The 26,896-nt window shown below is 40.4% G+C and overlaps 1 protein-coding gene across 8 annotated transcripts in view; it reads right to left on the minus strand.

Moving 5' to 3' along the window:
• The window catches only part of Osbpl8 (oxysterol binding protein like 8), a 138,694-nt gene that overhangs the window by 65,094 nt on the left and 46,704 nt on the right, over positions 1 to 26,896 (minus strand). For 3 of the 8 annotated variants that reach the window (XM_041665817.1, XM_041665826.1, XM_041665807.1), the window contains 3 exons: positions 19,707 to 19,745; positions 14,055 to 14,091; positions 7,286 to 7,423 (listed from right to left, as the gene is read on the minus strand). In XM_041665817.1, the coding sequence (XP_041521751.1) occupies positions 7,286 to 7,423; positions 14,055 to 14,091; positions 19,707 to 19,745 (214 nt within the window). The remainder of the gene's footprint in view (positions 1 to 7,285; positions 7,424 to 14,054; positions 14,092 to 19,706; positions 19,746 to 26,896) is intronic. The other 5 variants (XM_041665843.1, XM_041665835.1, XM_041665853.1 and 2 more) reach the window with 4 other exon arrangements.

The following is a 26,896-nucleotide window of genomic DNA, read 5'->3' on the forward strand; positions in this document are numbered from 1 at the left end:
TTGTTGAATTTGAAGCTAAACTCTACTGAAATAACCATATAAATGAGCAAGTTATAAAATCTCAAACGTACTGATAGGGATTGAAAATGAAGACAGCAGGATGATGTGATACGGTCTGACAAAGCCAGAAAGGGTAGTGTGCATCGGCATCTCTGCACTTGGGAGGGTCCTTTGTAGGTGTTCAAGGCCTTCCACAGTGTGGGGCCACCCTGGCCTACATGAGATGCTGTCTCAATGAACACAGGAATGGATAAAGAAGCAAATTGTGTGGTAGAAAGGATCAGCAATTACAAGGGAGAACATTTTACCATGGGAAACCAAGAAAAAGCACAGTCCAACTAAAGAACAGTGAAAACCTTCTAGCAGGATTTAAGGAGAGAAATATCAGACAAAATTGGGAGAATAAAATTGGACATAATTAAAAGCCTTGAATAGCAGATAAAGAAGTTGCAACTTATGTTCTTAGTATGCTCAGTTATTGTTTCCCATTTGCTGGGTCAAACGATGCTGTACCAGACAGACTTGGAGATCTTTATAAACACGCGTTACTATGCTTCACCCCAGAGATACTGAGTTGAGTAGACTCTGGCTAAGCACAGCTCCCAGGTGATCCACAGACACAGCCCAATGCACACCACAGCTCTTAGTAACAGAAAGCCGTTGTCCTTTCACTGATAGGACTGATACAAATGCAAGTCATCTAACCAACTTTCAATTACAGGGTTGAAGGATTGTAATTTTCTATTTTTACTCATGTTATTTTCTTGGAGACATACGTATAGGTCCCACGTACTCTTTGGCCATATGTACACATCTGTAGGAGCCTCGGTTTCACCATAGCCTCACCTAATATTGACAATTTTTTGTTTGTTTTCTAAAGAAAGATGAACCTGATATACTAGAAGGCAAGGGCTTAAGAGAAGAACAGTAGTAGGCCATACAGTTATATAACATTAGAGACCTGACCTAAGGCAGTGATATTAAAAATAAAGGTTCCAAGAGAGAGATGAAGCCAGGCATGGTGGCACACCTCCCAGAACTTGGGAAGTAAAGGATGAAGAATCAAGGGTATAAGGTGAGTTTGATGCTAGCCTGAATTATATGAGATCCTGTCTCAAAAATGCATGAAGGGGTTGAGGAGGAAGGGTGTGGGAGAGAATGACTATATCCTGACAATGTAAAACTTGTAAAAGAGAAAGATCTCTTTAATATGAAAAAAAAACTTGGAGGAAATTATAAATCTGTCCTCATTAAAATTAAAAACATCTGCTTTGTCAAGGGGACCATTACCATACTGATAAGGCATGCCAAGACGGGAAGAAAATATAATACAGAGTCACCAAAAGATGGCACAAATATATTTAATAGCTCTTAAAATTCTAATAATGTGAGAATCCAAATTTTTAAGTGGGCCAAATAAGAACTGATATTTTATAAAAGGTACACAGTAGGCGTAAGAAAGAATGCTCAAAGTGAGTCAGTAAGGAAATACAAAGCCAAACAAACAACAAAACCCCACATGCAATTAGTTCTACTACACAGCCAGCAGAATAACCAAAATGAGAAAGACTAAGCATGGAGAACAGTTCTGCTACCAGGCGGCTGGCAGGAGTATGAGGGTGATGAACTACTCTCAGAACAGTGTGGAGTCTGTAACTACATCTTTGTTTTAGCTATTCAAATAACATGAATATATAATAATGCTCAATTTCTCCATTATATTAATAAAAAAGAGCTTAAAAGTCTAAACCAAATTATCACCGCTGGAAGCAGACTACACAGCACTAGCCAGTAATTAGACTCTTAGGTACTACCCAAAGGAAATGAAACAACCGTCTCTCTACAAAGCATTGTGCACATATAACAGGATTGCTACCAAAAGACAACAACGATTATTAAAGTTCGGAAAACTTAAGTCTTAAAACATGTATCAACTAAACTGACCAAACCTTAAGCTAGCAAGTGCCAGTAAAATCCAGACTAAAATTCCTTCCCAGATTAAAGCTGTTTTATACACTGTGTGAAGTTGGTCAAGGAAAATCGTTCTTCCCAACTGACCAAGTTCCTCATTTGTAAAAGGAGGAAATGATTTATATACCATGCTCCTATAAGAATTCTAAGAGCTAGCACATTGAAAGTACTAGGAGACATTTGTCGTAAGCATTAATCACTGTACTTTTATAACTAATTCTTCCCACTCACAAGTGGAATTCCTGGAAGTGAGTATCTGACATCTTACGGGCTAACAGGGTTTGAAGATGCATTTATCTCTAGAGCAGATCATTTCATCACAGACTTAATGTCGTATTTCCTTGTTTTTATAGGGCTATTTGCTTCAGACAGGTTCTCAGACAGCTCAAGGCTTTGAACCCTGCATCCTCCTCCGTCTGACTCCCAAGAGCTACGATTACAGGCATGTACCACCATGGCCCAGTTTACAGTTATTTTAAGTTAAAAAAATAATATTAGGCATGGGCTTGGTCCACACTAGGAGAAATTCTTTTATTTGTTCATTGTTATTGTGTGTGAGTACATGATGTATTGGGGGACAGAATGCATGCAAAGGTAAGAAAATAAATTTAAGGAATCAGTTCTCTTGTACCATTATATGAATCTTGAGGCTCAAAGTCAGGGAGTCAAATTGGCTCAGCAAGTACATTACCCACTGAGGCACTGAGCCTGCCAGCCCCACACTAAAGAGAAATTCTAAATAAGCCTCTCAAACATGCTGAAGTGTAGCATAGTCCGAAATGTCTACCTTCATCCCAAGTAGAATTATTTTAGTCAAAATAGCTATGACAAGTTACTGTAATAATCGTATCAACTATCGGAGTTATTATCCACCAGATTCTGCTGTAAGTTTTTATAGATATGATCTTATTATAAAATTCAGAAAAATATGATGTGTTAAAACTATTATTTTGATTTTTCTATAGTGTGTGGGGAGATGCATATGCACATAGGCGCAGTGTCAAAGCCCCTCGGCGGAACCCAGCAGATGTTGAGTGAATCCTGGACAACTGGACATTCCGTCATTCACGCTGTGGGGGTTTGGTTTTGCTTTGTTTAAATCATGACTGTGCCCTGGTTCTTCCCTCCTGAAGAAAGTACCTAGCTTAATTTTTTTTTACAGGAGCCCAAAGTTGAAAGGCTTTGAACTTTCAAAAATGATTCTGGATTTCTAAAGTGATTGGATTTTTAAAAAAGACTGGATGTTTAATGTGTTTGAATTCCTAAGTTCTGTGGAACTTTTACAGTTATTATGTCTTATAGTGTGATATTAACATTCCATCTTTAGGATAAATGAGAAAGGAAAGGTTCTAATTGAAAAGTGATGTGTTTGTGTGTCAAGTTGACAAGGGGTCAGTTATACTGGCTAGGTTTATGTCAACTTGATACAAGCTAGAATCATCAGAGAGGCGGGAGGAAGCCTTTGAGAAAAATGCTTTCATTAGGTTCAGCTATAAGGCATTTTCCTAGTTAGTGATTGACAGGGGAGGACCCAGCCCATTATGGGTGGTGCCATCATTGGACTGGTGGTCCTGGACTTTTTAAGAAAGCAGACTGAGCCAGCCATGAGGAGCAAGCCAGTACGCAGCTCCCATTCATGGCCTCTGCATCAGTTTCTGCCTCCTCCAGGTTCCTGTCCTGCATGAGTTCCTGCCCTCACTACTTTTGAGGATGAACTGTTACATACAGCTGTGAGCAAAATAAACCCATTCTTCTCCAAGCTGGTTTTGGTCATGGCATTTTATCAAAGCAACAGTAACCATAACTAAGACAACAACCTTTTGGCAAAAAGATTTATAAGTGGTTAAGAGCACCTGCTACGATTTCAGAGGAGCTGACTTTAGTTACCAACACCCACACCAGACAGTTCCTAATCACCTGCAGCTCCAGCTCCAGGGCATCCAGACAATCTGCAGGTCCCCCACTCACATGCACATACCCACACACAGCCACACACACAAATAATAAAACCAGCCTTAGAAGATTATAGAGAGACACATGTAGGTACTGTTAGGTAAAAGGTTGATGGAGAACAGGATGTCTGCAGGGCGCCAAGTACAGCATTTCTGTTTTATTCAACGGATAACGTAACACTTCATCCACATCAATCTCATGCCCCCACTAGTAGGACAACCAGAAATTATGAGAATCTTCATGTGTGATGGAACATGCTGTAATACATCTCCCTATAAAACACTACTTTTCAAAAATGGTCAAAATTAATATAATCAAATCTTGACACTTCTCCAAATTTACAAGAATTACAAAGGCAAAGAAACAAATTAAATAATCGACAAAGGAATCAAAGAGTCAACACTGTTCAGGGCACTGGGCCAACTTACTGAAAAGTCAAAGGCACATGAGACAAAACAAACAAGATCACTCTTCAGCACTGAAGATGTAATATCATAATAACCAAATAGTTTTGATTTCAACAAGCCTCCTAAAGACCTGGGGCTGGGATGTAGCTCAGTGGTAGAAGTCTAACCTAGCATGCTGAAGGTGCTGGGTTCAATCTTCAATACAACATAAACTGGGCATGATGGCACCCACATGTAATCCTGGCACTCATAAGGAGAAAGCGGAAGGATCATGAATTCAAGGTTGTCCTCCAAATCACACAGTTGGAAGCCTGCTTGAATTACACGGGACTCTAGGGAAAGAGGGGCTGAACAAGCCTGATCTCAAAAAGGAATTCATAAAGTCACACTAAAATCTGACAGTAGTGTAGTTATGATAGATAGAGGTCTAAATGTAATTTTAAAAAGTACAAGGTAGCTAAATAATAGCTCCCTTTCCCCTTATCCATGGATACTACATTCCAAGACCACAGATGATTCTTACAATTTTTTTATTTTCTATTTTTGTACTATTTTTTATGACTTGTTTATTATGTATACAGTGTTGTGCCTGTAAGTATGCCTGCCTGCCTGCCAGAAAAAGGCACCAGATCTCATTAAAGATGGTTGTGAACCACCATGTGGTTGCTAGGAACTGAACTCAGAACCTCAGGAAGAGCAGCCAGTGCTCCTAACCTCTGAGCCATCTCTCCAGTCCCAACAGTACTAAGTCTTACTATATACAGACACACCTAATAATGTTTAGTTTATAAGTGAGTGCCATAAGAGATTAACAATAACAAAAACAATAATTATAGCAATATGCTGTAGTAGAACCTATAGAGACGTTCCCCTCTTGCCATGGCATGGCTGCTGCATCCAGCAGAACACCCTGAACGACGGGATGATTCACATTCCTGGAAGGACAGAGCAGGATCTTGGACAAGATTTCATCACAAGACTCAGAATTAAGTGCAACTTAAAACTGAGGAGTTTCTCATTTCTGGAATTTCCCATTTGACAATTTCAAACCATAATTATGAACAGATAACTGAAACCAAGCAAAATAAAAAGTGGAACAATAAATTCAAGTTAAGTCTTAAAAGCAATAGCTCTTCCACTGCAGCTATGGAGTGCCACGGGGAAACAGAATATGCAATCAAACTCTAGCTGAGTACCAGAACCCGGTATAAAGTAGGAAGTGCAATCCATGGGCTTGAGGGAGTCTCTGACACCCTTTCACAGGGTCTGCAAGGCCAAAGTCAGTTTCATAGTATTACAGTATCAGTCACCAAACTCGCTGCTGCCATGTACTCATGGAAAAGAATGTTTTCTTGATGAAATTCAAAACACTGAAAAAAACTATTACTGTTGAACCTTTTATACACATAGATTTCGATATTCTGTATGATAAAATGGAAAATGTATAAGTCACTACCGTGTAGCATTTTAATACAAAATTCAAAACAAACCAGCTTTAATTTAGAAGAATGCACAAAGTTCATAAATGCATTTTCCAATTCCATTTGGCAGCCAATGTTTAAGAGTACCGTTCATCAAGTTTTGCTGAACTAAAAACAGAACAATGCCTGATTTGTTATGTGCATATAACAAATCTGTATGTCCAGATTTTATTCCTATACTTAAATTTATCATATTAAAACACATTGATTATACAGAAGCAGAAACCAAAACACAGGGGTCCCTTTTTATTAAGCTAGATATTAAAAAGACTTGTAAAAATACCAAGTAGTAAGGAAGGGGCATCATTTTTAATAAAAAAAAATTTCATGATCCAGCATTTCCAAATACTCAAATGAAGGAAATCAGTATTCAAGCAATTTTGCAATTCAATATTTCCTAAAGTCACAATAACCATGATATAGAATCAACCTACAGGCTCCTGAATAAACAAAATGTTATATATGTGTGCAATGTTCACGGAAAATTAAATCCTAGTAACGACATGAAGAGAACAGGAAGATACTACATTAGATAAAGTAAGCAGACACAAAACTCAAGTAACAAGAGGTATGGGAGCTAAAAGAATCAATAAGGTAGCAGCTAAAGGAACTGGACTAACAGAAGTGAGTGTAAAATAGTGGTTATAGACTACTGGAAATGGAGAGGAATGAGGGTAGGTAGAGAAAGAATGGCTAACACTCACCAGCTTCCAGCGCCTAAAATTACTTCCCTGTCTCTGCAGACAGGTTATCACTGTGTAGCCTGCCCGGCCTTGAACTCACCCTGCTCTTCTCTGTACCCTGACTGTCAGGACCCTAAGTGTGTACTCCCGTGCCATGACCCAGCACAACAACTGTGGATGACCATGATCAATCAACAGGGGTGACCAAGTGTTCTATGACCCAGCACAACAACTGTGGATGACCATGATCAATCAACAGGGGTGACCAAGTGTTCTATGACCCAGCACAACAACTGTGGGTGACCATGATCAATCATGTACTCAAAATAGCTTGTAGTGAGAATTTTGTAAATTCCCAACACAAAAGTACATGAAGTGATGTTAAACACAACTTCATCAATATTAACATGTGTTTATTGTTTTAATTCAATTAATAAAAAACATTTTCTAATTCCATAGGGTTAATTGATATTATGGTAAATATCAACAAATGCAATTCATATAAATAGAACCTCTTGGAAATTTTCAATGTTTTATGGATGTAAGGAGGCCTTAAGACCAAAAAGTAAAAGAATTCCTGGTTTACAAGAATGAGACAACTAACAAAATGTGTTGTTGAATCTAAGCGGAGTCAAATAAGTAGAAAGGAAGGTGTACTAAGTCTGTTGCAAAGATCCAAGCAAAATAAACAACAGCAGCGAATCTGCACAAATCCAGATGGAAATGCAGTGTGGACAACGAATGTCAGGCTTCTGCGGACGAACAAGAACTCAAGCCTGAGGCTTCTTACCCTGGCTGTGAGGACTTGCAGGACTGAGAGAGGGCTGGTGCGGATCTTTAGTTGGTGTTGGGTATGCCTCTTTCCCTTGGCGCTGACTCATCTTTCCTGGGGTCAAAAGCTGAGGTTCCTCACTGTTTGCTACAACAGCTCAAGAAAAGAAAAGAAAAGCAATTACCATTAAATCCATGGGTTTTGTAGCATAACTAATAATTTGAATAAAACTGAAATTCCTCTATGATTATACTAATCTTACAACTTTAGTAAGCTTGCATAATCATTTTGTTTTTATGTTCAGATACTATAAATCCAAGAGGAATAGACACGTAAGTCTCAGTTAAATAAACAGATTATAGACATTGTATATATGAACTGGTAGGGCCCCTATGGTTTACTGTGTATCTTTCACAGGGTAACATTAACTTTTCATCATCTGTCAATATAACAGGGAAAGACAAATCATCTCAGAGAAGAGACACAAATGGTCAAAAGTATAAGGGAAGATGTACAGCAGTATTAATTACAAATCAGTGGCTGGGGGAAACCAAACTGTACATTCAACTGAATTTCTACTCTGGTTTCTAATTTTTGATGGCAAATAATAAGATCAGCACATAATAGGCAAGACTCACATTCGTCCTAGTTTTCAAAGTCTACCTTCAAAAGGCCCCCTGATATGGGCTAGAGAGATGGCTCAGCAGTTAGGAGCACTTGTTGCAAGTTCTACCCTTGCTATAGAGTGTTAAAGTTCAAGGTCTGCCTTAGCAACTTAGTGAGACTGTTTCAGTTAGTCTCCACAGCTCGGATATAGCAATGATGCTAGCCTGGGAAGGGTCCTGGGTTTCATCCCTAGTAAAAAGAAGAGAGGGGTGGGGGAGGAGCTCCCCTTACAATAAATCCATTGCCTCAAGAGCCAAAGGGTCAGCACCTTCGTATCTTTTCAACCTCCTTTTGGTTCCTGAAATAAGGGCCACCTCAGTTTTCCTTAAAAATGCTATCTTGCGCCGGGCGGTGGTGGCGCACGCCTTTAATCCCAGCACTCGGGAGGCAGAGGCAGGCAGATCTCTGTGAGTTCGAGGCCAGCCTGGTCTACAAGAGCTAGTTCCAGGACAGGAACCAAAAGCTACAGAGAAACCCTGTCTCGAAAAATCAAAAAAAAAAAAAAAAATGCTATCTTGCAATTTTCTGAGCCTGTTTTATTTCTTTTTAAAATTTATTTTTTAATGTGTGTTGTATCCATGTGAATGTATGCCACAAGTGTGGGGATGCCTATGGAGGCCAGAATCGGGTGTCAGATCCCTCTACAGCAGTGGTTCTCAACCTTCCTAATGCTGTGAACCTTTAATACAGTTCCTCATGTTGTGCTGACCTCAATCAGAACATTATTTGGTTGCTACTTCATAACTGCAATTTTTCTGTTATGAATCATAATGTAAATATCTGATATGCGACTACGTGACAGGGTCTTTAGACGACCAAAGAGGTCATGACCCACAGGCTGAGAACTGCTGCTCTAGAGCTAGGGTTACAGGTGGTTGTGAGCCAACAATGTGGATATTAGGAACAGATCTCAGGACCTCTGGAAGAAAAGCTCCCTTAACTGCTGAGCCATTTCTCTAGACCTTAGGGCCTGTTTCTCATTCCTTCTATCAGGAATACTCTGGCCCAGATTTTTATTTATAGTTTCCTTTTGCTTGCTCTCTGTATTCAAATGTTATCTGTTTGGAAAAGTCTTTTGGTTTCTTCATGGTGCTTGCTGATAAACAGGTTCTTGGTTTTAATAAAGCACAATTCATGGATCTCTATGTGTTAGTGTCCGCCCATCTCAAGCTATTGTCTGTCACCATGATTTCCATGGTAGCCCGTATCACCATCTGAAATATTTAACTATTGCCTCTCTTCTCCTCCACTAGAACTTAAATTTCATGACACAAGATTTTTGTCTGCTTCATTTCCCCATGTTTAATCCTGATTTGCTTCCTGACACATTGAAGATACTGCTTTTCCTGTTACACTAAAGGTATGTGATAAAATTTTACTTAAAAGCCAATCAAACTAGCTTTCTTATTGTTATGAAGCTTCACCATCATAAAGTATATATTTTGGTTCCTCGAGCTACTAAATCTGGTTTGTTTTGTTGATTAAAAAATAAACAGATTTGTAATTAATAGTAGGAATGCACAAAAACTAAGTCATTTATACAACATGATCCCTTCATATGTGTAGTCCACAAACATAACAGAGGAAAGACAAGGCATTAGGACACCTGATCAGGCATACCAGACAAACAGAGTCCATTCCTTCATTGCAGCACATATGAGCAATTTCCCATGAAAATTAAGGAAACAAATGAAAATACAAAACTTGAAAACTTTTAAAACAGAGTATTTAAATAGATTTGGGGCAGGTAGTAATCCCTATACAAAGATATAATAACACTAATTAAAAAGGAATTAATAAATACTAGCACTACAACATTAAAATTAGGAATTCAGTCATTAGATAATCCCATAACGAAACTGAAAAAACACGGAGCAGGAGAATATATTGATAGCCATAAAGCTAACAAAGGTTGTGTCTAAAGTGTTTTCAATATATAGCTCCTATATATCAATTAGAAAAGACCAACAGCATCACAGAAAAATAGAAGGGAGAACTGAACAGCATTTCGCAGAAAATGAAAATGTCAGTAAGCACATGAAAATATTCCCTCTGCTTAATAACCAGGGAGACGGAAATCAGTTTCACAGTAGGATATTTTATAGTCGCCAGAACCAAAAAATTAACAAACCTGATAATACCAAATAAGGAAGACAGGATCATCAAGATCTTGGGCACTGCTGGAGTATAAGATGATACTGGCACTTTGGGGAATAACTTGGGACTAGCACATACTTGATGAATGCAATACGATCTTATTCTTATAATACCTAGAAAAACTCCCGTGTATTCTAAGAGACATGAGTAAGAATTTTCAAACAACACTGTTCAGGAAAAAAAAGAAAAGAAAAACGTTCAAAAAACTTAAGTGCTCACCAGTTCCAAATAAAATGGAGTGGGGTGAGGAGCACTGGAGAAACAGCTCAGCAGATAAGAGCACTCATTGCTCTGCAGACAACCTGGGTTAGAATCCCCATACACACACATGACAACTCACAACCATCTGTAGTTCCAGTTCTCGGGGTACCAACACCCTCATCTGAACCTCTGCTGGCACCAGGTATACAGACACGCATGCAGGCAAAGCACACATACTCATAAAATAAAGCAACAATAATAATTCTAAAATAAAATATTTAAATGAGTTGTCCGGGTGTGTGGTGTGCATCGTTAATCCCATACATGGAGGGCAAAGGCAGTCTACACAGTAAGACTGTCTCATAAAGATAAAACAAGATGGGCTGATAACCTGAGGAACAAGCACAAGCTAGACTGGTATATGGCATCTATATCTGGATCAAACAGCACAGAAGAACCAGAGAAATACAACTACAAAATCAAGTTCTCAACATCTTACATATACTATGATACAGTGCTTTAAAAATAAGGAGGGCACCTGGCTAGCATAAAAGAGGTGTCCTGGATTTAATCTCTTATATCAGAAAAGAAACAAGTAAGAAATAAAAAAGAAAAACAAGCAAAACTTAGGAATACAGGGACCAGCGAGACGACTCGGTGGTAAAGGCACTTGCCGCCAAACCTGATGACCCAAGGTCAGGACTCACATAGTGAAACAAGAGAACTGACTCCCACAAGTTGTCCTCTGACCTCCAAAAGCACACTGACCACACACGCATGCACGCACACACACACACACACACACACACACACACACACACAATTAATGTTAGATTAAAAATCTTAGAGATACATATGCAATTAAAATTTTTTAAATTTGAAAAAAAACAATACTTTTTAAGTGAAAAATAAAAATAAGATAAACAAAATAGCCGTCATGCATGGGAAAGGCCACAAGTTAGAGAAAAGGAGTAGATTAAAGCATGCTTTAGTATCTAATGCACAGGTGTGTGTCTTAAATAACTCTACTCATAGGGAACAGTTCAGTTCACCTCTTCCCAACTCAATGGTCATGTGATTTTTGGAGACACGATTTCAACACAGAACCCAAACTGTACAGAACTCACACACTCCAGTCTGTCTGCCTCCTTACATCTTACAGGAAACTGTTAGATGCTGGAATTACAACCTTGTGCCGTCATGCCCAGATCTCAAGCAATCTCTTCTTTCAGAGTGTTTCGCAGCAAGACAGAAAGCCCATCTTCCTCTCTGTTCTGTCTCAACTCATTTACAAGCATTAACCATTTACAGACAAAGGAAGCTCTCATAACACAAATCATTCAATGTCCTATAGAAAGTGCACAGTAGAAGAGTACAGAAGCATAAGAAGCATAATGACTTTGTTTTTGTGTGTAACACTGACGCAACTGATAAACATTTGCTAAATAACTCAAAAGCTATTTGCCATTGCAGTGTAGTTTCTGTCAAGTGATTCACCGGCCAACGGTGACATTACAGCGCCCTCTGCTGGTTCCACTTATAGTGCAAGTAGCCTACTTTGCAGCTCCTGTTACTTAACAGAAATCACAGCGGAATAATTAATATTATGGTTACTGTACAAGGTGTGAATCTATCACTTTCCTTAGTTCCTGAATTTAATTTAAACACTTCAAGAATTTTCCAAGTTCTGAGGTTTGTCCGTAGGTTACATGGAAGCCAAGATAAGGTGCCTAAGAAACCTGTATGTCAACCTAAACGTTTACGAGTCTTTCTCTTTGGAGATTATGGTAGTGATAGGATACAGTAATCCGTAGAGGCTTTTTAGGATTTAAAAATATTCTTGGCAAAATAAAAAACTGGGTAAAAAGGATTTATGCTCTACTTTAAAATTCTCCACTACCTGATAATATTGCTATTTAATGTGCAACATATTTTAAACAGTTAAGACCTGTTGCAATTTTAAAAGTTAGTGCATTACTTTATCATCTTATTAAAAAGTTAAAAATATATTCTAACCAGTATTTGAGGAGAAAAGCAACTAACACAGACCAAAGATTATATATGGTCTACTTTTTACTAAAATATACTACTTGTGGAAAATAATGGGTTTCATTATGACATAATGTATGTAATCATACTCATGCCACCAACTACCCTCTCTCTAGAATGACAGCAGTGACAAAAATCTCACTATGAAGAACTTCTGCCATTATCTTGTTCGGTACCTTTCTTTGAACCCCAAAGGACAGAGATGGCTTGCAACGAAGAGTTGTAGTAGGAGCTGCGGGCCTCTTCCCACAGCCCGGCTCCAGGCCGCCTGGCTAGCTTATGCCCCGAAATAACAACACACAAACTGTATTCTTTTAAACACTGCCTGGCCCATTATATCTAGCCTCTTCTAGGCTAATTCTCACGTATTAATTTAGCCCATTTCTAATAATCTGTGTAGCACCACTAGGTGCGCTTACCGGGAAAGATTCAGCATGTCTGACCTGGCGGCTTGCTTCATGGCGTCTGCCCTGCAGAGCGGCGGCATGGTGTCTGAGCTCACTTCCTCTTCCTCCCAGCATTCTGTTCTGTTTACTCCACCCACCTATTTTCTAACCTATCAGGGCCAAGCAGTTTCTTTATTTTTTAACCAATGACCTTCCTCCATCAAAGAGTTGACTACCAGAAACAAATACTAAAACTTCTAAATCAGTTTCCTATGTTGTTATTCAGTAAAATCAAATCCTCTGTCCAGTTTTTGATGGAATAACACTTTAACGATTTTGCTAGACCTTAACTCAAGCAGCAATGCCCTTCTCTCGCTTTGTAGTTCAGCAGCAGTCAACAGTGCGTGACAGCAACTGTAGCTTCCTGGAGATTAAGCTTTTAGCTGTAGACTTTTCATTTATAAAATTAATATTTTATTAGCTATCTAGGAAGTTCTTTTCAGTTCAGTGTTGCTAAGATTTCTTTAATGTAGCGACAATCCTGTCACTGTTTAGATGGACTGAACAACTCTGAAGGGCCATGATTTATTTTTTGTGCTTATTCAAAAGCTACCACAATATGCAACCCTATTCAGAAAACAAAAACAAAACCAGCAAAATTTGTTCCAGTAAACTGGACATAATTATGTTTTAATGGCTAATCTTCTAGACTTGCAAGATAAAACATATTTTAAAAAGCAAATAAAACATCACAGTCAAATTATATTAAAATTCTACAAACTAAAACACTATTTCTTGGTTTGAGGCGGCAGTGAAGTCCTTCTATGATCTCTTCATGTGATGACTGGGCCAGAGTTTAGTGAGAAGAAAGTCCTAAATAATGAATCGTCCATCCTCTAGAGCAGGGGTTCTCACCTTCCTAAAGCCACAGCCCTTTAACACAGTTCTTCATGCTGTGGTAACTCCCAAGCATAAATTTATTTCATTGCTACTTCATAACTGTAATTTTGCTATTGTTATGAATCATAATGTAATATCTGTGTTTTCTGACCCTGTGAAAAGGATCATTCGAGCTGAGAGGAGTGGGACCCACAGATAACTCTGAGCAGGAGTTACAGGTGGTGGTGGGCTCGTCCTCGGGAAGAGCAGCACGTGCTCTCTTGGCTCTAGACAGCGTGACATCTGTCTGGCACATGTAGACTGTGACAGATGAACAGTGGGCACTGAGCATTTCTCCAATCAAAACTGGGAAAGTATCGGTTGTTTACAAGTAAGACCAAAACATTATCATGTCCCCAAAGCATGGCAACCCAACTTTAGCTACTTACTTGATGGCCCAAGGACATCTTTGCTATCACCAAGAAGCTTTTAATGCAGAGGAATTGAGCAGCAAACAAACACAATCCAAACCAGGAAGAAGCAAACACCGGACGGAAGCAGCAGTGAGACAAAAGGACAAGAGGAACAGCGTTAGTCTGTGAGTAGGCAGTGCATGCACATTAGTGTCAATCATCATAATTTATAAGACATTTTCTTCTCTATACCAAAAGAACCTTGGCAGAGACAATACCAAATGTTTGTTTTAACTTGGGAAGTGAGGGTAGGAAGGGAAACCGGAATCACCAAAGTGTGTTGCTTTGCGATGACTCAAGCCGAAAGTTCCTTTAGATTCCAATTTAAGGTAGGGATTAGGAGTCGTAAAGCTTCTTCAGAAACCTAAGAGCACTGAGCACTCCTTCTTTTCCATCTGAAGCTTTAAACTACCTACCATCGGCTGGGCGATGTTGGCGCACGCCTTTAATCCCAGCACTCGGGAGGCAGAGGCAGGCGGATCTCTGTGAGTTCAAGACCAGCCTGGTCTACAGAGCTATTTCCAGGACAGGCTCCAAAGCCACAGAGAAACCCTGTCTCGAAAAACCAAAAAAAAAAAAAAAAAAAAAAAAAACTACCTACCATCCACCCTCTACTGAGCATGCGCTATGCATGCCACCAGAGCTCTCTACAGAGACTTAGTCTTACACAGAGAGGAGAACCTTACTTCACGCTTATTGTACAGTGACCACGGGGCAAATGGCTTCTACAAAGACAACAACAAATAGATCATTGTTTAACCAAATGGCAAAAAGATAAAGAAAAGAGGAAATTATTGTCAGATAAATCAACCAAGGTTGAGTTTTAAGTCAAGACATAATTTTCTTAGGACTCGCTAAAGACAAGCATACCTGGAGCCACTAGTCCTTTAGGAAGTTCAGACATTCCATACCTCCCGGCCCTACCCCAGCCTCACTGAGGACTCTAGGCTGGCCTCAATCCCACAGTGCTGCTCCTGCAACCTCCTATGTTCTGCCATACCAAGCAGAAGATACAGTTCTTTAATGAAGAAGTTAAAATTAACATCAACAGGGGGAGAAAAAAAAAACCCTGCAGATCTCTACCTAGAAACTCTTTTAACCTCCACTATCAGTCAGGACTCCCTTATTGGGCACACAGCTCTCAGCTATCTACAATTTCCCAAACCAGTCTAAAAACTTCCCACTGATTGACTACATTGTTCCAGACACAGTGAAGGAACTGTAGCTGGCTGTGACCACACAAGGTGACCTGCTTGCTTCAGGCGTCTGGCATCTCCTTGGAGAACTCCTACCTGCCACTTTCCTAAAGTGACAGCTGTTGAGCAATTCTGAATATCATGTTCTGTGTCTATTTTTCTTCAGATGTTAATCCATGCATATTCTTCTACGAATGGATTTCAGTTTCACAGAATACAGCTTGGCTGACAATGGACTCATTGTGCTCGGGTCCTTATTACAAACAGCTTGAAGGAGGAGATTAAAGTCCTTGTAAGGCAGGGCTGAAGAGATGACTCGGCTGCTCTTCCAGAGGACCAAGCTCACAACTGCCTGTGACTCTGGCTCCAGAGAATTCACTCCTGGCCTCTGCAGGCACCGTACTCACACATGCACACACCCACAGAAAAGGTTCACACACAAACACATAATTTAAATTAAAAAAAATCTTAAAAGTTAGAAAAGCAAAAGTATCTGTGAAGACAATCTAAACTGGCACCCAGTGGTCCTTATTCCCTGGTGAAGACTCCCTTCTCTCCCAGAGTGTGCAGACCTACTCTATTTCCTTTTGTTGCTTTTGCTTTGGGGCAGGAGGAAGTGTAGGCTTGGTTTGAACACCGTGCCCAGGCTATTCTGAAGCCCTTGATCTTCCCTCCTCAGCGCCCGGTCTGTAAAGCATGCACTAGCTCACTACTCATAAAGGGAGAACTGCAAAAGGACAGAGGCCTCTTCTGAGATCAGGTCGTGCTTACAGGACTCTCCCAGGCCAGTCTCAGATGGCCCACAGGCAAGCACTGAGGTGAAGCACTAGGTCAGGTTGAAGAGGCTCTCTCCTCTCCAGCCAATCAATGGAGTTAACGGTACAATTCCCTCCTAATCTTCACTGTAACCAGCTGCTCCTGGATTCCTGAGTCACAAAGTTTGAAATAAATACTCATTTAATACTTGACTCTAGGATCACTTATGAGACAATAAATTGTAAATAAATAACAGTGGAAAACTGCAAGAAGGCAGGAAGCCAACAGAGACAACTCTAGCCAGCTTTAAACATGCTTCAGAGACACCTATGTCTAAAAACCTTCTTGCAATGATAAATTTAGAGAAAACTTACATTTACTTGTCTTAAAACAAACCTCAAAAAAAAAAAACCCTAAAACTAAAACAAAGAAAATCAAATACAGTAGTTTGTCTACTCGAGGAGAGAAGGAGATTGTTCATCAGTGAATAAGGACCAGTGGGTGCCATTTAGGATTATCACAAATACTTTTGCCTTTTTAATTCCTTAGACTTTATTATTATTATTTTCCCTAGTTTAATCAGTAAATTCACAAAGAAAAACTGTAGTTTTAACCACACAAAAAGCAGGAGAGCAGGAATGTGTGTGCACATGTACCTATACCAAAAAAAAAAAAAATTACAAACCTCTGTATTTGAAGGTTTTAGGAGAGTAAAGGGTTAACACACTTATTTCTGCTGCACAGCTTTGTTTTATGTTCTCCAATCCTGTTGGCTCACAGCCTGGGCTGACTTTTGTGCAGTTTCTATTCCTTACCTGTTCATGTTCAAAAACTAATTTTCAGCATAGACAGTAACTTTAGGTATTGTTCCCAAAACTGCATTAAAATACCAACATTACACCTTTCAGCATGCATGTGCCATTTGTGCCTTATCCCGTTCATTGGATTTAATCATAACTTGTTCAGTTTGACACAGTAAATGATGACCTGAAATAATACTGCCAATACATCCAGTAAATAGTTATAGTAACAGCTATAGGCGTAACATTTTAGCACCAAAGGATACTAGCAGTAAATGAGATAGACAAAAATCCTGTCCTGGGCTTGGCTCTGTACCTCAGTGGTACAGTGTGTGCCTAGTTCTGGGCCCTGGGTTTGACCCACACACCACCAATATCAGAATTCTGTCAGAGTAGTATTAAGTTTTAGTGGAGAAAAGGTAAAAGACCATAATAAACATTATATAGTTTAAAAATAAAAGGAGAAGATAAACATAGAATAGGGGCATACTGAGCATCATGGGAAAACAGCTCTGGGCTTCAGACAGGCAGCTTAAGAACACCCTACTAAAGTGTTCAAACAGGATACGGAGAACTGTCAGAAAAAATGCTACAGGGAACAAAATGTAAATGCAGAGGACTGGGTGTGAGCCAGTGCCAATGGCCTGGGAGTCAGCGTGACTCAGGAGCTAGACTGCATCAGGAAAAGAGAACTAACATTGAAATCAAAGAGACTACGGAGTCTTTGCACAGCCTCATTTCGGCTTTGGTTGTACCCTGAATGGGATTAGGGGAGCGATAAATGGTTTCGAGAAAGGAACTGACAAGGTCTGATTATATGTTAGCAGCATTATTCCAACTTGCTCTTTTGCGAATACTCTAAAAGCAAGAGTGTAAATGGAGTTTACTGAAACAGTCTGGGGACAACACAGTAGCAGCAGTGCAGGTGACGAAAGGTTATTCAGGGCTGAACACAGCTTGAAAGGACAGCAGCGGGATTTCCGAACAGACCGAGTGGGAGGCAAGAGCGAAGCAATCAAGATGATTTCAAGTGGTGTGCACTGAGCACCTGCATGGTAGAAATGCCATTAGCTGAGCAGCTGTGTTATATGGAGAACACCAAGGAGCTCGGGAAGGCTACGTGGGAGACGTCTGTTAAGATATCCAAGGGGATGTCCAAAAGGCAGTTGAATACATAAAGTCTGTACGGAGAAAAGGTCCAGGCTGGTACAAGAGGCACAAATGACAATATGCGTGAGTTAGGTTCATGACCTGAATACCTTAGTCACTGATGACTGACAACTGTCGTAGTATAAAGGAACAGCCACCAGAAAACAAACCTAAGACTCAAGTGAAAGCACTCCAAAGCCAAAGCTGAAACACGGAAGGCTTCAGAAACACTTCCCTCAAAGATCTTACATCCCATAATGTCGGTAAGCCATCCTTCCCAAGCCACCTGAGCATCATGCCAACGGGAAGCGGGCACAAGCAACTGAATATCTTCTTGTTATCTCTACACCTTTGTCATTCTTACACTTTTGGGGTACAGCACCATGCTGTGAGACACAGAAAGACTGAGAAATGACTAAAGTACTCTATACAAGCATCTTGTACTTTTTTTTTTTTATAAATTAGTCACTCTTTGGCTTTAGTTAGAGCACTAAAATACTACTCACATCTCACAGAATCCAGAAACTTCTCAGAGTTGAAAAACCATTAAGTCAGATTGAGATATTTTCTTTTTATTCAATAAATATCCAAACTCATTTCAGTAATTTGTTACAGAAATAAATTTTCTAATTTGACTGGAATACTGATATGACTGGAAACTTTCATTTAAAGGATTTGTGGGCACTTTCATTAAAACAATATTTATAAGAATTCTTTAAATCATTACTCTATGAGTCTCAGAAAACAACAAAAACTGTGATCTAACTGTATTGTATATCTAAATGCGTGGCACCTAATCTGTAAGTATTCCACCTTTAGGAAACATAAAGGACAAAGCAGAAGTTTATCACCATGCCCTTCAACCTAAGAACTCCTCTGTCTCAGCCACACCAAGACAACAGCCACCCGTGGTACAAAGATGATTCCATAAGACTACAGTTTTAGCATCGTCCTTTCCTCCCTGTATATGCACTAGCTTGACTGACGCCATCTGGTGAGCAGAAGGGAAAGTGCAGAAAGCTTATCCAGCAAGGACACAGCTGGCGGCACCTCTTCCCCCGGTACAGTTAGCTGATCAGTCACTCTCTGAAGCAATCCTGCTGCAGGCGGCTCCTAGAACCCACATTTTGAAGGATTACACAATGCATCTCAGGGTTCTATTCAGTGTTATCTTTGGCTCCGAGAAGAAGAAACTTAGGGAAGAATATATGATGCAGCTGGGAGCCGCTTGTTCTTAGAACAGAAGTCATCACTCTATACTTAGCTTGCATTTCTCATATTCCTCTAATCTGCAAAAATGTGCACATTTTATACTTGAGTTTTACATCAAAGATCTTAAAGCATCTTTTTCTCAGTGAACTTGAGCTTATCACCAATGGCTAGAGACTATGCCTTGGTCCATTAGGTACTTATCCCATTTTTACCACACTTAATATAAGAAAAACACATACAAACTAAGGAAAGATACACTAAAACATCAACAGGGTTGTATTCAGGAGGCAGAGTTTTATTATGTTTTCTGTGTTTAATTATGGTACATTACTATGCATTACTTTTGTAGTAAAAAGTAAGAAGTAGAAACAAAATTTTAGATTGGTCTATCTTCCCTTGCTGTGTTATATAATGGCAATGCACACAGAGCGCAGTAGAAAACACCACTTCCAACTTGAAATCACAGAAAACACAGAACTGCTAGCATCTTAAACACAGGGTCATACATTACTCACTGTCTCTTCAACTGCAGCAACTTCTGAATATGACATGATCTAAAAAAAGAAAACAAATTTTCTCAGGAGCAATTTAATCTCAAATAGCTGAGGTCTGAAAGTAGAGAGCACCCAGCGTTTACGAAGGACTTAGGTGGGGGAACAGTACCCTATAAGGAAATATTTAAAGGAGGGCAAGAGTACCTTCACATTAGCAATTAAACCCTTCACTTTGTTCTTTTAGATCCTGTGGTTTCAGGAAAATTGCGATCCGTCAAGCTATGAAGTTCTCTGGAATGTTCTGGAGGGAACTTCATTTTTATTTTTCTGGGTATTTATTACATTCTATCAACTTTTTCACTATGAAGGGCTTTATTGGTATTTCCTGCTGTCTTACTGCTCTGTGTCCTCAGGTAACTGGCAAGTCTGCTCTGCAGGTGGAGCTCGCCTCTCAACACTTCTACCCATGCATTTGGACACAGCTAGGAACTAACTTCTAGTTCTAAAATTCTACTAGGAAAGGGAGGTTCTTAGGCTTATTCTTGGAAGCATTTTTTTTCCTGTAGAAAAATAAAACTTACGAGCTCTCTCTCTGAAACCAGCTCCTATACCCATTTATCCATCTTCTTCCTTCACCTACTCAGACAGACCCGAGTCCTAGTCAAGTCATTAGGCTCGGATTATTCCTCTCTTCTACAATGTTCTAGCTCACATCCAGTCTCTAATTTCCCAATAGTACATCCTGCCATTTAAACATTCCCCCCCTTTCAAAAGCTGGACCCACGATGACTCTCATGTACTCATTCATTTACCGTGATAGACACTAGAATTCAAAAAGGGATAACGCATGCCTCCTACCACCAAGACTGACCGAGTGGATTGTACTTGACACCAGAGGAGTTCTAGCTGGACGACTCAATTTTAATCACTCTCCAAGCCAGTCCCTGAACTCCTGTGACGTTTCTTTCCTCCTCTGTGAATGCATTAGTTATTAAACTTTCACTCTCTGGAGCTACTGTAAAGCTTTGTAACAGTTTGTTTAAGAATGCTGTCTGGTGTCCTTTCAAACGTGATCTGGACAGTATTCCACCTAAGATAATTTCCTAAGTGATCATGCTGACTGTGTTATTCCTCCACTCAAAAACATCTGATACAGTGTTCTTTACAAAAATAAGCCTCAAACTCTGGTATGTAAAATGTACAACTCAGCTAAACTCTTCATCCCACAGAAATGTTCTGCTCTCTCGTAAGAAAGCCTAGAAAATCCACTTACCTACGTTCTGGCTGCCAGAACTGATGTGCATAGTGATTTGTAATCTGTGCCAACCTACCCCCACCACAAGTTTTCTTTTTGTTTAGCAGCCCAACAATTTGGAAATCCTCTGATCTTGATGGCTCAATTTACATAGCCAATTCTGTTGCTAAAATCCAATCTGGAGCTATCCTTCCGAGTCTCTGGCTTCCTCGGAGTATTTCCTTATCACTCCGTGTATAAACATGATCTTCCATCTGTACTGTCCCTGCATCATTCTGCTGTCATCACACAGGACTATGACAGAGCCCGGTGCCACCTATTCCTTAAGACACTGGCCCTGCACCAGGCTTCCCAGCAGACACAAAAGCTCACTGTCACTACTCTCTGCTCAGAAAACATCCCTTATAACCAGGCTTGGTTGTGCAAGCCTTAACCCCAGCTACTTAGGAAGCTGAGGCAGAAGGATTATGAATTCAAGGCCTCCCTACGCCACAGAATGAATACAAGGACAGTCTGGGGAACTTAAGCACATTCAGATCTTATCTCAAAATAAAATGTACAAAAATGAGCAGAGCACTTTACTAGCGTGCAAAAGGCCCTGTGTTCAATCTCCCAGAGAAAGGAGGATAAGGGAAAATCGGTAAATCCTTGAGACTCTGCTCAGAAGACATCCCTCACACTCCACTCCCTAGTCTGCAGTCTATCCCTCTCCTTCCTATCAGGCTTTACTTCATCACATTAGCACAGGACAGTTTATCTCTCACCGCTCAGATATTCCGCTGGAGTGAGAACTGCTTCTGTTTTGCTCACGGCTGCACTGCTTAATGAAACAAGAAAACCTAGCACATTCCAGAATTCGACAAACAATACATGGATTTTATGTTTGAGTGAGTCAAGACCAAGATTAATGAAGACAAATATCTTCTCAGCTTCTAGAAGTCTATTCTCTTTCTAAAAATCACCGCGTAAACTACTAGTATACTTATACATAAACTAGTATACCTTGCCGAGTGTTATCAAGCCACAGACAAGACTGCTAATGCCATGGAAACGCTGGTCTCTGTGACGCATAAGTCTACCACAGACAAGAAAGTAGTTACTTGTTCCTCGGATCTCAGAAACCGTGGCGTGCCCAAGTATCAAAATGACCCTCGCACAAAGTCACAGTTAACTGACACAGAGCGATACTCTGGAAATGATCACGTGGCACATAATTTCACGTGTGCATCACTGCATTTTGCTCATCCATTCACCACCCCCACTGCCTTCTCTTCTCCCCTCTCTTGGGTCTCCTTCCTCGCTACAGCTGTCATTTCAAACCTGCACTGGGGTCCACACAGGAGAGGAAATGCACGCTTTCCTGCCTTCTCTCCCTTACTCCTACCCGCTCTGATTTCGGACACCTCTCTCTCCCTTCCTTCCTCCACACAACCTCCTTCCACTTTCACATTATAAAATTTCCCATCCTGCATACTTCTCCCTAAAGTTTTGTGGAACTCCTTCATTTTACTATAAAATTGTTTTGAGATAAATATGTACAATTTTGAGAGACTCTGAGACCTTGGATTACTCAGCTGTGATCACATCCTGCTTAGAGGAAGCTGCTCTCCATAAGCCTTGGAGCTTCTGTAAAATAGTTCCTAGTGGTGATTAGGAAAAAAACCTTCATCTGTCGATTTAAAACTTGGATTAACTGTAGCATTTATAAATACTGAAAGAAATAAGCCTTTAAAACCAGCTCTCCTCAAGTCTAGTCCAGCAAAACAAAAAGCTATCTATTTCTGTTTCTGGCTAAAAATTATACTGTCTATACTGAGTAAATGACACCTAAATATGTATCATTTCTAATTTAGATTTCTAACTATGAGAATGACACATGCAACATAGAAGAATAAACTCCCTCCTGCATTTTCCAATTTATTTTTGAATTCCAAGCCACTGTTCGGAATCTTCCGTCCACTTTTAGCCGTGCTACACATAAAGTAAACAGGAAAGAAAACAATTGTTTTGCACAGAAGAAATAAGGCCATCACCACTACCCACACATCCCAAGAAATGGAGGATGAGGCAACTGTAGAGCAGGACATAATTTTGAAAGTCTACACAAAAGGGATAAACCTGCTAAAAGACAAAATTCTATTAGGACTCTCCAACTCTCACCTCTAAATATATACACATAAACCACAGGTTGAGCTGTATGAGGACCGAAAGAGAAAAACAGCAGAAAGACTGTTGACAGACAGGCCAGGAAGGCCACGAGCTCAAGGTATTCCTTGGCTACGGTAAGCTGAGGTCAGCAGTGGCTACAGAGTAAGCTCAAGAGCAGCCTGAGAGGTGTGAGATTTCCTTCTGAGATCTTCCTCCCTAAAACTCCTTAGGTCAGTTCAGCCACAGCTGTATGAGATTCTCTCAACAACAAGCAACAAAGTAAACGGTTTATTAAAGTAAATTAAATATGACAACCTGCCACAGTCTAGACAAGCCCAATGAGTCAACGAGACAACTCTGCATTTGGCATCCTGCATGAGACCCTGGAAGAGGATATGAACATTAGCCAAAACTAAGCAAATCTGAATCAAGAAAAACCTCAGTTAATGCTTTATTGGGTCAGAAAGATGGCTCACTGAATTCAACGTGGCAACCTGAATTCACTCTCCGGGATGCACACGGTGAAGGAAAGAATCAACTCCTACAAGTGGATCTCTGCTCTCCCTAAGTGCATCCCCATAGCTTATGTGCACACAGTTATCTAGTAATGATAATTTACCAGTGGGGGCTGGGGGTGCAGCATAGTTGGTAGAGTGCTGTATTTGATCCCAAGACCTCCACACACTACACATCATGGTACACGCTATTCCTTAGGAGATGTGGGCAGGAGTCAGAGCACAAGTTCAAAAGCAACCTCAGCTAAAAACCAAGTTCAGTGCCAGTTCCTGTATCAAAAAAAAAAAAAAAAAACTAGGGAGATGGCACAGAGCATGAACTGCTTGCTCGACAAACTGAGAGTCCCAGCACTCACACTAAAAAGCAGGCATACCATGATGGCAGGAGTCTGTGACCGCAGCTCTTCCATGCAGAACCAAGCCCTGAGGAAGGTTCACTTGGTCACTCACCCTAGCAAACCAGGGAGCTCCAATGAGCTCTTGGTGAGAGATCCCATCTTAAATCATGTCAAGAACAACAGAAGATATTCGTCAGTATTGCTATAGGATAGGGTCATTTCAGGTTCCCTATCCTCAGCTGCCCAAGGAACTAACTGGGGACCTTGGCTTGGGCATCTGGGAGCCACTCTAGGTTCAAGTCTCTTGCCAACTCTAAGGTGGCTCCCTTAACTAAGAATTGTGCTTCCGTGATCCCCTATCCAACCTTCCTTTATCCCAATCCTCCTTTTTCCCCAAGTTCCCCCCCATTCTCCCCTTCTCCCTTTTCTCTTCCCATCTCCCCTTACCCCCATCCCACCCCACCCCCAAGAGCTCAATTTTCTCCCCGGCATTTATGTCTACTTCCCATAGCCAAGAGGACAACTATATGTTTTTCCTTTGGTTCACCTTCTTACTTAGCTTCTTTGGGATCACCAATTGTAGACTCCGTGACCCTTGTTTATGGCTAGAAACCAATTATGAGTGAGTACATCCCATATTCATCTTTTTGGGTCTGGGTTACCTCACTCAGGATAGTGTTTTCTATTTCCATCCATTTGCATGCAAAATTTGAGAAGTCATTGTTTTTTACCGCAGCGTAGTACTCTAGCGTGTACTCCACACTTTCTTCATACATTCTTCCATTGAAGGGCATCTAGGTTGATTCCAGGTTCTGGCTATTACAAATAATACTGCTATGAACAGAGTTGAACAAATGCTCTTGTCATATGATCGGGCATCTCTTGGGTATATTCCCAGGAGTAGTATTGCTGGGTCCAGGGGTAGGTTGATCCCGAATTTCCTGAGAAACCGAAACACCGATTTCCAAAGTGGTTGCACAAGATTGCATTCCCACCAGCAATGGATGAGGGTACCCATATCATCATAGAACCTTCATCTGGTGATGGATGGAGATAGAGACAGAGACCCACACTGGAGCACTGGACTGAGCTCCCAAGGTCCCAATGAGGAGCAGAAGGAGGGAGAACATGAGCAAAGAAGTCGGGACCACGAGGGGTGCACCCACCCACTGAGACAGTGGAGCTGATCTATTGGGAGCTCACCAAGGCCAGCTGGACTGTGACCGAAAAAGCATGGGATAAAACTGGACTCTCTGAGCATGGCGAACAATGAGGGCTGATGAGAACCCAAGGACAATGGCAGGGGGTTTTGAACCTACGTAATGTGCTGGCTTTGTGGGAGCCTAGCCAGTTTGGATGTTCACCTTCCTAGAAATGGACGGAGAGGGGAGGACCTAGGACTTACCACAGGGCAGGGAACCCTGACTGCTCTTTGGACTGGAGAGGGAGGGGGAGAGGAGTGGGGGGAGGGGGAGAAGGGTGGGAGGAGGGGGAGAAGGGTGGGAGGAGGGGGAGGGAAATGGGAGGCTGGGAGGAGGTGGAAACCTGTTTTTTTTTCTCCTTTTCTCAATAAAAAAATGGAAAAAAAAACAGAAGAAAAAAAAAAACACTCTCTGATCTATACACACACACACACTCATGTGTGCACAGCCATAGACATATGCCAATAGGAATACATGCATATCCCACACACACAGACGTACAACTTTTTGAGTATATGCATACATATACAACCATGTGTATGTGTGTGTATAAAAATATAAGGTGAAAATAAGAGAAAGTAGATACAAAAATATAGAAACTATCTTTGCAATTTTTCTGCAGTTTTAAAAGAAACCTCACTTTAAAAGTCAAAACATTGGGGCTGAAGAAATGGACCTTCAGTTAGGAGAACTTTTTCTTGTAGGGGACCCAGGATCCATTCCCAGCACCCATATCCTCACAACCATCCCTAACTCCAGTCCCAGGGGACCCAGTACTCTCTTCTGGTCTCACTGGACCAATACACACATACATGCAAGTAAAACACCCACTCACATAAAGACAAATAAATCTTTCATAGAAAGGTCAAAATATCCTGTGGAAAAAATTAAACTAAAAATTGAAATCACAAGATTTCACAAGCATGCCTTCAAGAAAAAAAAATTACCAAATCAGTGTACAGGTACAAGAAAGTAAGAAAAAAGAAAAAAGTATCAAATACCATGGTATTATTATAATTTTGATCTCATATTTGTGAAGGCCTTTTGGAAACCAGACTCCTGGGAACACACAACGTGTTCAGGCAGGACTGGGGATGTAGTTCAGTATAAAGCATTCCCAGCATCCTCCAAACCCTGGGTTCTATCACCACCAATGGGGAAAAGAAACCTTCAAGTAAAAATGCAAATCAAAATACACAACTTTTAGCTGGGACATCTGCTTATATACTGTGTAGAGGACTAGCTATGTTTCTCCCTCTCCTGTAACTAACTCTTCCTCTTACTGGCTTCCCCAAATTCACTGAGCAGTCTCACTGTGTAACTGCAATATTTTATTTTTTACGTAGAGAGATCTACTTTGCATATCAACAAGAAAGTATGTAATCTGGGAAATCAGTTTCTAACTGCATTTTGTTAAGATTTATTTTCTTATATGTGTTGGAGAACACATGTGTGGGAGCGCACACCACAGAAAGTAGTTGGAAGTCATGGATAACCTGCCAGAGTCCATTCTTTTCTCCTGTCAAGTGGGTTTTGGAGATCAAACCCAGGCTGATCAAATTCAGGTGGCAAATGCCCTTACCCAGTGAGCGATCTTACCAGTCATATACCTGGCAAATTATATTATCACATTATTCAAACCTTGAATAATATCAACCTCAAACAACTACAAAAATGTGTAACGAAAAGATGAACTCTTTAGTACCTATTCAATAGGAAATAGTAGACAGCATTTTCCCACTTTGGAACTCAA

This window comes from Microtus oregoni, unplaced genomic scaffold (assembly GCF_018167655.1).
Source record: "Microtus oregoni isolate MIOR12 unplaced genomic scaffold, Mior012 000001F_ref0000356, whole genome shotgun sequence".
Taxonomy (NCBI): domain Eukaryota; kingdom Metazoa; phylum Chordata; class Mammalia; order Rodentia; family Cricetidae; genus Microtus; species Microtus oregoni.